The sequence below is a fragment of the Heloderma suspectum genome, chromosome 1 (genome assembly GCF_057233095.1).
Source record: "Heloderma suspectum isolate Gila_16-S chromosome 1, 16-S_ref, whole genome shotgun sequence".
Taxonomy (NCBI): domain Eukaryota; kingdom Metazoa; phylum Chordata; class Lepidosauria; order Squamata; family Helodermatidae; genus Heloderma; species Heloderma suspectum.
In genome coordinates, this window is record NC_139458.1 from 362,770,705 (window position 1) to 362,785,686 (window position 14,982).

Genomic DNA, 14,982 nt, shown 5'->3' on the forward strand with positions numbered 1-14,982 from the left:
TAGTTTGTGTTTCAGACAGTGTGAGTGAAGAGTCTACTCCATACAGATTAGAAAACTGCACTTGGCTGCGTTTCCTACGCAATAGTCAGTCATGGCTGAAAACAGATTGCAAATGCCCAGGTCACATAATAATTTAAGGCAGGGGTGGGGAACCTGTGGCCATCCAGATGTTGGACTCCAACCCCCATCAGCCCCAGCCAGCATGGCCAGTGATCAGGGGTGATGGAAACTGCAATCCAATATCAGGTTCTCCATTCCCCTGATTTAAGGCATGAGCCCTGCATGGCATAGAAGGCATATCAACACTTTAAGGCATTCACATCAAAAGTTCAGGCATCTGGGATATTCCCAGCACTTCTCAAGGCTCTGTGGAAGTTAATATGATGCACTAATCTCTGGTATCATATTTCACAGAATGGAGAAGGCTGATGTAACAACTTCTGCTTTGAAAGCCTTCACCTCATCATGCACACTGTTATCAAGAAGTCAAGGCAAGGAAAAAGCTTTGCACAGAAAGGGGTATAGCTATGAGCACACTTATAATGTTATTCCTATTCTTTGCCATCGGGCAAAAAAATATGCTATCTCAATAAATGTGTGTTTCCAAACCCTTATTTGGCCAGATAACGTGAATGAGAGAGACACTTGCTGGAGAACTGGCAGGAAGGAGAGCGGGTTAATCCCGCTCATATCTGCTGATTTCCATCTGCAAATCTCCCCAGGCCATTTTGCCCCAGGCTAGACTTACTTATGTTTTCTTAGTCTGGCTGAGGAAAACGATTAAAATGACTAGGGTGAGAGGATATTTCCAGGAGAGAATTTAGCCTGTGAAAAAAGGGTAAAGCATACACACATCCCTGCATTTGCCTTACAATTAAAACACAAATGCTGGAGTCCTCTATTTTCTTGTAAGGTGTAGTTCCATCCTGATGCATTAGTCTCACATACACAAGTCTCCACATGCTCCCCCAGCACAGATTAAGCCTCCAGTTGCACTTCCAGTTTGCACTGATTCACAACACAGCATTACAATCGGAATCCCTCTTTTAGAATATGCACTGAATTAGGGGCAAGAGTACTCTGTTTACCGAGCTCCTGCTCTGTAAACAATTTATCCCATTTCCTGATGCCATTATCTTGAGTATTTCCCTGCATCTGCCAGTGCCAGCCCTGAAAGGTGGCCTAGAAATATATTAAATAAAATAAATAATTTTAAATAAATAAGTGCCAAATCAGACCCATGCAGCACTGGATCACGATGCATACCATACATCCTACCATTCCTTGGAGTGGCAGGACCCACTTGGCCATGGAAGCTCACTGGGTGACTTTGGGCCAGTCACAGACTCTCAGCCCAACCTACCTCACAGGGTTGTTGTTGTGAGGATACAACGGTGAGGAGGAGGATAATGTAAGCCGCCTTGGGTTCCTTGCAAGAGGAAAAAAGGCGGGATATAAATGCAATAATAAATAATAAATAAATAAATACATACAACTACATTCAAATCACAAAACTGTTCTCTGTGTATCAGTACCATTCTTAAGGCAGAACTGCACACTAGAAGAAGCAGGGGGCTGCTGATAAGATGACAGCCCTTTGATGAGTCCTTCCTCTCCCACTCTGTAAACAACTTATTCCATTTCCTGATGCCATTATCTTGATAATTTCCCTGCATCTGCCAGTGACTGCCACTGATGTGGAGCAGGAATGGGAAAATGCACAATGGAATGATGCCTGGACATGAGGTAAACTGTACTACATTTTATGGGGAGAGGAGGGAGAACTCAACTGCTCTGCAGGCAGAACTGTATTTTTTTCTCTCCAGGTGTTCATAACGACTATGTTTGATTTGTAGGAATGAACACCACTCAGAGTAACACCAGAAACAACAAAGATGCCACAAACCACGGGTGGCCAACCTGCAGCTTAGATGCTACAAATAGTGCAAGCAGCAGGAGTTTGTAGCACACTCAGATAGGAGCAGGAGGACCTGTAGTCCTGGCTATGATATACTTATCCAGAGACAGCTCTATATTTGGGGCAAAAAGTCACAGAGTGTCAAAACCGAGCTTACAGTGGAGACTTTGCTGATTTCCTGGCTGTGACATCTGAAGCAAAAAACCTATATCTGTAACCTAGACATGCGTTTGTGATCTTCCTGTCTATATTTTATATTTCATATTTTATTATGCTCTATATTTTTTATTGTAATGCGATGTGAATGTGCCATATGATAGATAGAAAGATAGATAGATAGATAGATAGATAGATAGATAGATGGGTCAGTGAACCTACACATACCTGTTTACTCAGTTTCTGAGTAAACATGCATAGGATTCTCCAAGTCTCACAAAAAGCAAGGTAAACCATAAAGTGACCATAAGTAAAATTTCAAAACCCATATTAGTGTAGTATCTTTATTAGGCCAACCAAAAGGGCAGATGTTTTATTATCTCTGGTTTGGCCTAATAAAGGTAGTAAACTAATATGGGTTGTGGATTGTACAATATACAGGATTGTACTCGTATCATGCAGGTTGAGTTGAAAATATGGTTGTGATGAAACTGTCACGCAATTCCTTTACCATGTGCCAGGTTACCCCAAGGAACATCTCCACCTATACTAACTTCCCAGGTTACTATGATCTTCAGGGGAGCTCCTGTTGTCCATTCTGTGGCCTGTGGATTTCCGTTTTGTGGTGACACAGAGATGGGCCTTCTCTGCAGTGACGCCCACCCTGTGGAATGATGTCCCCTCTGAGGTACGTCAGGACCTAGATGCTGGCAGGTTTTAGGCATTTATTGAAAACTTAACTGTTTGCTTTGGCTTTCTCCCAACCATGAGTGATCTTTGTACCAACCTCACAATACCATTGTGTGTATGTCTGTGTGAGTTTTGTTTGTTTTTATTCTTTTGTAAACCACTTCAGGATTTGTTTCAAATGAGAACCAGTATGTAAATATTGCTGATAAATAAAATTAGTCCATATTGACCTTGCCAATGCTCAGTCCATAGTTGTCAGCTTTCCAGTGGCATGCTATATGTATGTTGAAATGAGTTGATGAACAAATCACATGAACACTTCAACCATGTGAAATTATGTATGGATCTACTCACATCCTCAACATAACAATTAGATTGTATCAATTGTTCCTTCCAAATCAATATGTTTAAGATGAGAGTACATGTTTTTTGAACCTGGTGACATGGCAGAGAAAAGAGTCAATAGTAAAGTTACTATTCATAATGGTAAAAATGTGTCCTTTAAGGCTGCATTTCAGCGGACAGCAATACCTACTCTGGATGCCCATCATGGCTGCTTAACTCTGCATTGGAAGATGGGATTATAAAAAACAACCCACCTGCTCCCATCATCTCATATGTCCTTAAACTATGACCAGTGAGGTACCATGGGGCAGGGGTGGGGGGAGAGCACAGAGATGGCCAAAGACATTTTTATGCCTGAGGCACAAAATCTAATTGATCTTCCATGATGGTAAACAAATATAATAATACACAATATAATTGATAATTATTGTTGCCTTTTAAAGGTGCCCTAACATTTGCCGCTTGAGGCAGACTTACCTCATAGTTGGGATAAATTTAAGAGAGGTAGATTTGGGGTCATGCCTTTATCCTGGGGCTCTCTATATCTCTGCTCCCACCCACCACCAGTTCTGGGAAACTCTAGTAGTGCTGATCATCTCTTAAGCAATGCCCACACAATACAGAAACATTACATGCCTGCTGAAGGGCATCCTCTGTCCTGTATCTCCCTTTGTGCAGGTGGGGAAGGCAAGGAAGTGAGCCCTGTTTCTGCACACATATCACCCTTGGTAGGCCAGCTGATTCATTTATGGATCCATAAAAATAAATCATGAGTTCATATTTCTTTGCTTACATCCCTTCTTTCATCAAATTCACACCAGTATCACTCACTCTTTTCTAGAGTTTTACATATTCTTTCCATTGTTTTCACAATGAGGGTGAAATCTAGCTGCTCACTTAGGTGCACTGAAATGCCCGTTTCTGAGAGACCTATGTAGCGGCATATGTATTTTTCTTCAGCCTAGGAAATAAGTTTCCTGAACTTTTATCTATTTCCTGCTATAAGACATCCGGGTCTCTTATGTGTCACTGAAGTCCTGTTTCCTTTATTTCCTGTGACTGAACATTGACACTGCTGTCTCTGAGATGCCTTTTGGTGACTCAATCCAAAATTATTTCTTGTAAAATAAAGTAAAACATAATTTTGAATTAAATCAGGCTATTTTCGTTTTACTATAGATTGACTGCACTATCAATAAGAACAGGTGAAAACAATCCTCAATAAAACAATAATTAGTAAACAGCAGATTTAAAAGTAGAACAGCAGATAGAAATAATTTCTGCTAATGTTTTTAAAAGGTCTTTTCAGTGATGCTGCCAAAACTGAGGAAAGCCCTTACAGAGATTTATCAGGCTCCCTTTTTGTTTTTAGACAATTACTTGAGACCTTTTTATTTCAGCAAGCTTTTATATATTTAATAATCTTTTAATGGATTTAATGGTCTGCTGTTTTTAACCTGTTGTGGTTTTTAGTGCTGCGATTTTACATTTGTGTGCTGTTTCTAACAGTATTTTGATTTTATATATAATTTTAGATAGAGTTTTACATAGAGGATGGGAGTTTTAGTTTTGTACAAGCAAAATAAGGACAGCAGATGCAGGAGACTTTCTTCTAGTATCTTCAAGATCACAGATCACCAGAAGAAGGCAAGTAGGAATTTAGAAGCAATGAAGGCCCTGTCTGCTCCTCTCATAAAGATGGCAGCACCATGCAGAAATGCATCTTAGATTTAAGTGTTGTATACATTTACATGTATATATTCCTGTGTACACAAGAATTATCATTATCTAATGCTGTAGATTGTCTTACATGTTTACAAAGTATTCATCTTACCCAGTTTGAATAAGCAAACCCTTATCTTAAAAAGCATTTCACTCATTCCAAAAGAGAAAATATTTCACAGGCATTTTTTTTCAGTGATCACCAACATTTCCTATTTTTCTGTTGGAAAAGAAGTCCTTCGGAAGAAAAAGCAGGAGGTGAAAGCCTCCCCCCCCCCCCCAATTTCCCTCCTGGGCCTTCGCTACTCTACCTTTAGGTACACTTGATTTTTTTAAAAATAAACCAAATAAATATAAATATTTCACTTTTAAAAAAAACCCCTAAACAAAGATAGCCATGGTGGTCCATGAGGGGAAAAAAAATCCAAATTCCACAGTTGGGCAATACTTTTATTAGGACCAAGCAAAACTCCACAAAAGTGTGCATGATTTGGAGTTCTCCAGAACCTGAGGAAGGGTTTTGGAGAACTTGGAAGTTTGCACATTTTGCACATTTTGTGGGGTTTTGCTTGGTCCTAACAGACATATTTCAAATTCCCCTTCACTTCTCCTCCTCTTTTACCTCAAGCCCCTTTAGCTGAAGAAAAGGAACTCCCTTTCTCTCCCAAGAAGGAAGAGCCTCGTGTAACTCAAGGCTGTCCACCCAGGCACCATTCGACGGGTATCCCATTGCTGCCTTTCAGCCCCGACCCGCTGGTTTTACCTCAGCTCGCCCGAGCCCCTCCTCAGTGGAGGCTGGTGGCTCCGATTTCGGTGGGGCTGTGCATCCATTCTGGGTTTCCGTCAGATCCAGCCAGAACGCTAAAGGAACTGTCCGAGGTGATGAATCCTACCCCCAACATAGCGTCAGCACCTTGGACAGCTCCTTAGAGCTCTGGCTGGTTCTGGCTGAAACCCAGAATGGACACACAGCCCCACCGAAATCGGAGCCACCAGCCTCCCCTCTCGGGGCCGGTTCCCGCGGTGGGCGGGGCCAGGCCGGCTGAGCGGGGCGGGGCGGGCCGCGAGCGGAGCCGGACAGTCTTTTTCTGGGCGGGCCGCGAGGAGGAGGCGGCGCTGCCGCCGCGGCGGCGGCGACGACGACGACGACTCCTATTTTCTCGCCCCAGATTCGCCCAGCCGCGCCGAGGCGAGCGGCTGGCCGCCTGAGCAGCATGAGCGCGTCAGGGCTGCCCGGGAGCAGCGGCGGGTCGGGCTTGCCGCCGCTGCCCAAGAGCCTGAGCGGCTTGCTGAATTCTTCCTCCAGCGGAGGCGGCCCGGGCGGAGGCGGGGGGCGCTGGCGGGACCTGGAGCGGCTCTACGCGCAGAAATCTCGCATCCAGGACGAACTGAGCCGGAGCAGCGGCGGCGGCGGCGGCGGCGGGGGCCGAGGAGGATCCCCTCGGCCGCCGAAGCCTCCCAACCTAGACGCCGCCTTGGCCCTGCTCCGAAAAGAGATGGTGAGTGAGCAGCAGGAGCAGCCAGCCGGGAGCCGCTCAGGCGCGGCCAGAAGGGGCGACTTCCTTGGCTGGGAGACCCGTGCATGCGTATAGCTGCCTAATAAGTTTTGTTCGTTCGTTTTAGTCCTCTCTTTTTTCTTTGTGCCGTCTGTGTGCCGCGATTTTGTTAAGCTGCTTAATTGGAGCCGGAACTTAAGCCTCAGGCCCTGATTGCAAGTCCAGCACTGGCTTCGAGGAAGTGGGACGAAATGCCTCTGAACATGTGAAAAGTGCAGTTCCTTTACTCTTCACAATTTCCAGAGGGTACGTGCAGCAAAAACCAGGAAGAGCCACCTTAAAAGATGAACAGATTTATTCCGGCATAGATGTTCGTGGATTACATGGCCCACTTTGCATCTGATGAAGTGGGCTAATGTCCACAAAACTTATGCCTGAATAAATTTCTTCCTCCATAAGGTGTTTTTACTGTAGACGTTTTGGCAGCCAGGCAACTCTTGGCAATTTTGGCTTTGTACTATGCATGCCAGGATGATGCACGTACGATTGAAAACCCTTGTTTGTTGTATGCCTGGATATTTCATTTTTAAAATGTATTCATGAAATGAACACCTGATAGTAAAAAGTGTCAAGCGGTCTCAAGTAAGCATAATGAAAGGGTGCCTAGCTAAAGAGGTACGTTATATCCAGGCCAGATGGTAGTTGCTCCTAGTGTGGGGGACTGGGAAATTTTTGGCATTTACAGGCAACAAATTCCCTGAATATGATATGTTTGGGCACTTTTTGGCCAGACACTGAAAACTAGGCCCTAACTGTTGTTCTTGTGCCATCTTCATGTACAGAAGTCTCAGGTTCAAATCTCACATTGGTCACAAACTCAATAGGTGGCCATAGGCAAGCTGCTGCCGTTCTCTCTGCTTCAAGCCCACGTTTGCCCTATGGGGATAGTTCTGCTGTGCTACATTACAGGGCTGTTTTTGATTTTGACAAAGTAGTAGGCAAAGTGCTTTGGATACTTGAAATGTGCTACATAAATGCTAAGCTGGATTCAGGAAATATAAGAAAATGCTAGTTTGCCACATTGTCATGCCCCTGAAGCTCCTATTTTCTATTGAGCCAGTAATACTGTAATAAGAGGTGGCAGCCTGATTGCTGAATTCCCTCCCAAGCAAGGTTAGATTACCATCTTCTTTGTTGACTTTTAGATAGGTGACTAAACAGTTCTGTTCTACGAAGCTTTTTCTGTATTTTAATATTGCCTGTTGTGCACTGTTCTGTAGCTGTTTTTATATTGTCTTGTTTGAATGCTCTGTTTTTTAAATATAAGATTTTAAATTGTAAATTGCTGTGGGATTCTTTCTTAGGACCGAAAGGTGATATATAAATGTTTTTATAAATAAATGAAAACAAAAAGAGGAACCTGGAAGCGATTTTGCTTAGCTCAGTGCGTTTTTTTTTTTTTTTTACTTTGAACAGCAGACACCAATGCCACATCACAACTGTTTTAAAAACTCCTGGCAATTTCAAAAAGAGGTTTGCAGAGGTGGGGGTGTGTGTGTGCTGCCATTCTAGAAACACAAGCCCAAAGTCTCCTTGGGTATGTGGAACTAGTTGTGCTGTTCTCTGGACCTAGGCCTATGGTGGTTTCCTAAGTAGCTATTATGGGATTTAAGACCAATCTAGGGATTGTGACTGCAACATTCCTCATGTGGGAGAAAGAGAAAATGGAACTACAATGAAAGGAGCTCAGGAAGCCAGAAAATCTTAGATTCCTGATAACATCTGAAGTACTTTTTGAAAAGGCCCTCTTAAGTCTCTTCCGTCTCTTCCCAGTTAAACTTCTCATTCTCTGCCCTTCTCCCTTTATTTCCTGCTAAAAACCTTCAGTTAAAGCTATTTTCCTCCTAAAATGAAGGGATGTAGTTTAATCTTTCAGTTCTATAAAAATTCTGTTCTAGCTAGAACACATTTTTCATCCTGTCTTCCTTTAATAGTGTTAGTTGCATATTGTGCATGCATACAATGTATCTTCAGCATTTGGATTAGAAGTGTTTTGTTCAGTTTCAGAAAGTGGAATGTCAGTTGTATCAGACATTGCTTCTTTCCCACCTTTGATTTAACTTCTCCTTCTTCTGAAATGTGGGTCAATTGGCTTAATAGGCTTTTGCATCGCACAGGATTGCTTCTTGGGTTGCTGGACTGCTTACAGTAGTGGATTGACATCAGTTTGTAAACTTGACTGAGAACAGAACTACTAGAAATACTGCCACACATGGAAACCATGTAAGCAAATAAAGAGTAGGCTAAACTCATTTTGAATATCCAGCATGACTTTTCATTTGTCTTAATGTACATCTAGTTGACAAAGAGTTCTCTCATTGTCAAACAAAAGCTTTTTAAAATTCCACAGTCTAAAAGGTTTGAACGTGTGTCTTTAACAAGAGAGGAGCTTCAAGGTAAACAAGCTGTTTTGTCCACAGTGAAGCAAGGTTTAATTATTAGGTATATAAAACTTTTTGCCTTGGATAAAAGAGCTATTCTTGCATGGGAAATTGGGGGTGGGGGGAGAGACAGCAGAACAATGAAGCCACAACTACATTTTCACAGGGCACAAAAAGAGACAGGGAGTGGGGAGAGGATACAGGGCTAGAACTCATGCGTCACATTCCACAGAGTGGCTCTGTGACACAGACCCAGATCAAAGAAAGACAAATCATGGGACATTTCTAATCCCTTGGGGCCCAGGCTACAGAGCCAGCCATTTACCCAGGGCTGAGGGTGGGCTGTAGATGAAGTTGTAACTCTATGGAATAGCACAGTGTAGCACACATGAGGTCCCAGGTTCACACCCTGGGTACGCTGTGGTAGGTATGGCTTCACCGATCACATACATGTCTTGTCAAGTAGCTTACAGAATACAACAGCCCTCCTAGAACAAAAGGCAGCACTCTCATAGAGGAATAGCTGGATTTACTCCGATCACTGTTGCTGTTGTTCTGGCTATAGGCTCTTTTGTAGTTGATGGTGCCCTGGGAGTGGCAAGCATCCAATGCCTGGAAAGAGCAAAGAGTCATGGGGACAGTACAATGTAGGGATGGGGAACCTCTGGATGTTCAGGTGTTGTTGAACTACAACTCCCATCCTTCCTGACCATGCTGACTGAGGTGAATGGAAGGTTGAGTCCAACATCATCTGGAGGGCCAGAGGTTCTCCATCCCTGGTATAATGAATACTGGTCAGCAGCTGCCACAGAGTGCCTGTGCTAATTGTCAGCCACTTTGGGTGTTGCAACCTGAAACAGGTGGGATATATGCTATTAAAGTGATTCAAGATTTGCTGCTGGGTGTGTTCTTTTGTTAATCATACTCTGGAACTGCAAAAAGGCTAGTCATTTTTGTTACAGTTTTTACCTTGCACCTAAGGATCACCTGAGTAGGTGCCAGATGAATGGATATAGGGAGGGAGTTCCACAGATAGGGTGCTACCTCTGAGATTCCTGTTAGCCACCCACCTTGCCTCCAGAGGTGGGAGATTTATTTAGGTAGCCCCCCTGATATCCATGTTTGGAGATTCATCTGCTGGGGAAGCTACTCTCATCACTGAAACAATACTCGCCCATTCCCTGCTGGGAGTTGCAGTGAAACTCTGTGCTGTTTCATGTGGTTTTGATTCCACAAGGCAAACAAGATCATGGCCAGCCAGTAGTTTGAACAGAATTCTTCAGGTTCACCAACAGAGGGGTGTGTGTGTGTATGTCTGTGCATACTCCCTGTTGCCTTCGTCAGTGTATGGTGGGAACTTACTTACAAGGGGATGTATGTGTCCATGGTCAACAAGCCCCCCCCTCTATATAGTGCATACATGCCCTATACCCTTTGTATAGGACACTTCTAAAAGACATCTGCAGCAGTCTTCACCCCTTGTGAGGTGGCATGAAAGACATCTGCCGCAATCCTACTTTGAGGCATAGAATTCCCCTCCTCCCCCTGCTTACCTGCATGACATGTCCTGCCCTTGTTTTCCTGGGTAAAGAGTGGAGTTGAGGTCCTGTTAGATGTTTGTTTCTGGAGTCCTAAGGCAAAGTATCTCTAAGGTAGCACCCCCCCAAACCCCAGCACCTTCCAGACGTGTTGGATTACACCTTCCACTATCCCCAGCAAGCACAGCCATAGTGGCTGAGGATGATGGGAGGTGTAGTTGAACACATCTGGAGAGCACCAGGTTCGGAGAGGCTGTTGTAGGGGTGTTAGCAATGTGTCGTTCCAACACTTGCTGGTCTGGACTGTTCATTGGGCAGAATGCCTTTTTTTTTGCACCAAGTGTCCTTTCACAGGAGTACTCACCACCTAAATTCTGTAGATGTACGTATAAATAGATGTAGGATGTCTCAGAATGATACAGCTCCGTGCCACCCACTTAAGAGATCAGTCTCCTGACCAGGTTTAGATACTGCTGGTAGGGTTGCCTTGACTGGCTGCAGAGTTAGAGCCAAACTATACAGTATATTAAATGTGTACATGTGTTTGGGGGTTGTTGTTTTTTTAAAGCAGCAACAGGGATCACCAAAATGGCTATTTACCCTGGAGGGACTATGCTCCCAGCATAAATAGTGTGTGGGATGGGAAGACTTTTATGGGGAGGAAGAGTTCACCTTCCCTCCACTCGTACAACTATCCACATTTGGGGAGCAGGGGTGGGGGGGCACTCCATGGCTGCCATTTTAAAATGCATGCACACACACAAATGCAAATACACTTAACGTAACTTATCACTCCACCCTTTGTCAGAATCCTTTGCTCCAGGGTCAATATGTAGACAGAGTGAGAGGAAGCGTAGCTAGTCTAGACTTCAACAACACTGTTCCTAATCATAAAGGTAGTGAAGATGTATGTATGGGGGCTGGAGCCTAGTTGTGTGGTTTCTGTTTAATCTTGAGATTATATCTCAGTGGTAAGAAATTAGACAGGGTTACACCCTATGCCTTCAATCTTCCTTGTATCTTTCAGATAGAAAATGAAGTTATATATTTTCCTGAGATTTGCTAACCTTATTGTCGAGTTTGCTTGCCTAATATCTAGCCTATATATTTGACTTGCTTGTCCTGCACCCACCTCTTGTTCTAATCCTTGAGTTTGCCACCCCCTCAGCTACCTGTATTTGTTGTTCTCCTCTGACACAACGCTTCCTATCTGCCTTATCTTACGTATACCTAGATGTTCTAGCTGTACTATGACAAGGCAAGCCACCTTTGAAAGTTTGTTTTGCCCATTAGCTGGAAGTGAGTGATTGGTTTTGATGGGCAAATGAGGTCATCATCACTAGATTTAATGGGGGGGGGAGTAGACTTAATGTCTGGTGGTAATTTATCACCTTTTGCAAAGCAGAATAAAATAACGTGCTGTGACCTTGGATGCTGCAGTATATAGGGATTTAACTTTCAGGAGAAGTGGCTTCAGCCCTTTGCAGAGAGGATGCTCTGGAAAAGCATGGTTTTGTAAGAGTTGCATAAGAGATGGGAGAAAATGTGATGGTGTGCTTGATCATCTTCGTACTCCAATTCATTCCAGTCCCATCTTCATATTGTTTCTTGTACATATTCTGGACAATCTGGTGCTCTCCAGAAGTTTTGGGCTTCAGGTCCCATAATCCCTGACAATTGGCCATGCTGGCTGGAGCTGATGGGAATTGTGGTCTAGAACATCTAGAGGTCACCAGGTTGCCTTCCCTTGCCTTAAATAAAAGTGCCCGTGTGAGGTGAAGGTTGTTGCATATGGCTAAGAAATGGAGTTCAGCAGAAGACCCACTGACAACTAGCTTATAAGATCTGTGGAACAATAGGTTACTGGAGGCAAAAAGAAAATTCAAGCCATAGTACAACCCATCCAAGATACACCCCTACCCTCCATATGCATACAACCCTTCATGGAAGGATCTCTGTGCAGGAAGAAAGGAACCATGTAACAAGTGAAACAGTATCATAAAATACTGATAGGCTTTAGTTATACCTGGGGCCGTTCTGTGTTTAATTTGCTTCAAGAATAGCAGTGTTTAGAACATCTTTGATTTACTTCCTACCAGCCTTTTTTTTAAGCTAACCACATTCAGACACAGCAGAACGCTTTCCCTTAAAACGCCTATGGGGAAAGGTGGAATGACTAGGACAAACTTGCTGTGATAGCTGGCTGGCATCCAGAGACAATATGGGAAGTAAGTGTATCGATCGGAGTGCTCTTTAGGGGACAAACTAGATGTGATGGGCATGCCAGTTTGCCAGTATCAAGTTGTGCTGATTTCTTATAATGAGGTGGGGTGGAATTTAAAACACAGCACGGGTGGGAAGAGAGCGCTGAATGCTTTCTCTGCTCATGCTTTCCCTCCCATGAAGCTGTTTTTCTCTCCAGCTGCATCTCTCCAAGTAGGGCTCTGTGATTGGGACCCACAGCAGGAGAAAAATGGCTAGGGAGTAAAAGCAACCAACCAGGTTCAGTGCCTCCTCTCCTGGCACCCCTCCTTGCACATTAAATTGTACCCACGTGCTGGCTTTATAGGGAAATGGGCAGCGACCCAATTCTGACACAGCTCTGTTTTGATCACACCTAGTTTCCCATTATCGCAGTATATCTGCCTAAGATTATATGGATCTTCTGTTATTAAAGAGGGCCTGGTACCATGACTTAAGCATCAGGAATGCTTTGCCACACTGCACCCTGTGTTCTGCAGCATATTCCCCACAGCTGTTTCTTCATGTCATGTTCAGTGGGGTGGAATCTCCTAAGTAATTTAATCATCCTACTATATTGTGTAATTGTCAGGTACAACACTGATCTTTTGGGTTAAGTCACTGTGGGTAGAAAAAATGTGCAAGGGTCAGCATTTTAGAAGTAAAATTAAGCCATAAATACTAACATGTGTGTGTATGTTTTCTCTCCTAAAGGTTGGCCTCCGGCAGCTAGATATGTCATTATTGTGTCAACTCTACTCCCTTTATGAGTCAATTCAAGAATATAAAGGTGCCTGCCAAGCTGTATCAAGCGCAGACTGTGCGTATGCTTTGGAAAATGGCTTTTTTGATGAAGAAGAGGAATATTTCTAAGAACATGGAGCTGTTCCAGAGAGTTTAGCTTGGATGTGGCTGGCAGTTGTGAGATCATCAGTATGTAATTGGAACTCTAAGTGCATTTCTGCCTTGTGCTGAAGAAAAAGAGGCTCTACTACTTTGCAGCCCATTTATTTCTGGCATGCTGTCAACCCAAGTTACAGACCGTGTGAATCCTGCTTTAGGAAAGCAATGTGTGACAAATTTTGAAGCATCCTCAAGCACGTTTGACAGGCCATGTCAGTATAATTTGAGCACTGGGTGTTTTTACCTTGTACATGTTGGCAAATAACTTTCTATAAGCTGTAGCTTTGGATGGCACAAAAAAGCAATGACATCTGGAGTGTTCTGACATGTAAAGCAGTAGCTATAACTATATGGAATTCATGTATTTGTAAACATTATCATCACCTTTTAACCGGTGTTATGGCTTTAAAAAAAAAAAGACTTGTTAAAAACCCAGATCAGTTGGACCAATGTGTATCTGCTCCGGTACCATATTGGATGGACTTTGCAGTGTCAAATATTCTAAAAGCCCATATCGCTTTTTTGTGTCCCAAAGTTTATACATCGATGAGCTTAGCCTTTCCCTCCAGTGATCCACTCCATTTCCCCTTTTGCTACCATGTGTCAGTATGCATTTTAGCTATTTAAACCAATATAATCGAAGTTTGTTTTGTTAACATTTTGTATATTTTTACTCAAATACAGTAAAAGCAAATCAGTCTGCCTCATTGTGTGGCTTTGCACTATCACAAACTTACACAAGTATACTTTAGGTGCTTGTTGTTCAACTGATAGTCACATGAGGAAATTTTATATGAACTGAGAACAGTAGTATATATTTTATACTACTAAAATGCTTGGAAGGCAAGCTGTGAGCTTGGTTTTTCACAAATTACAAGGACCTGCGGAAATAATGTGTAGGCTAATATATGCAGCTTTGTTTTTATAAGTGACTATGATTGAAAATTCAAGCTTAAATTGTAATTTATTAAACTTTTTAACAAACTGTATGTGTGTTTGTGCATGTTTGTAAGTAAATTAGTGCTTCAAAGGACATTAGCCTGCCTTGCAGACTGAAGTGAAGATACCAACCCACAATCCACCTTAAAAGGTAAAGGTGTCCCCAACCAGTCGTGTCTGACTCTAGGGTGTGGTGCTCATCTCCATTTCTAAGCCGAAGAGCCAGCGCTGTCCGAAGACGCTTCCATGGCCATGTGGCCGGCATGACTGAACACCAAGGTGCACGGAACACTGTTACCTTTCCCGCCGAAGCGATACCTATTTATCTACTTTTTCTTGCTTTTGAACTGCTAGGTTGGCAGGAGCTGGGACTGAAGACGGGAGCTCACTCTGTCACGTGGCACTCTGGTCTCGAACTGCTGTCCTGCTGACCTTCCGGTCTGCAGTTCAGCGTCTTAACCACTAAGACCAAATTTCTACAAATTTCCATTTAGAAATTGAGATAAAAACTGTACCCAGGATGTGTTACCAGGTAACCTGTGAGATGATCTTTCTATGTGTAGTTGTGGGATGCTTCTCTCTCTGAACATGCT

At 43.3% G+C, this 14,982-nt stretch overlaps 1 protein-coding gene across 1 annotated transcript; it reads left to right on the forward strand.

The window, feature by feature from the left end:
- The first annotated feature begins 5,932 nt into the window (after positions 1 to 5,932).
- On the forward strand, positions 5,933 to 14,438 carry FAM89A (family with sequence similarity 89 member A). The gene is made up of 2 exons (XM_084828087.1): positions 5,933 to 6,330; positions 13,262 to 14,438. Exons 1-2 carry the CDS (start codon positions 6,046 to 6,048, stop codon positions 13,418 to 13,420), a joined length of 444 nt encoding a protein of 147 aa, XP_084684213.1. The 5' UTR covers positions 5,933 to 6,045; the 3' UTR covers positions 13,421 to 14,438.
- The last annotated feature ends 544 nt before the right edge of the window (positions 14,439 to 14,982 follow it).

What these genes read in the sequence shown, in the direction of transcription:
- FAM89A (XM_084828087.1), top strand. Translation starts at nt 6,046, where the DNA reads ATGAGCGCGTCAGGGCTGCCCGGGAGCAGCGGCGGGTCGGGCTTGCCG. An exon ending in CCCTGCTCCGAAAAGAGATG is followed by an intron (nt 6,331 to 13,261) that starts GTGAGTGAGCAG and finishes TCTCTCCTAAAG; the next exon opens with GTTGGCCTCCGGCAGCTAGA.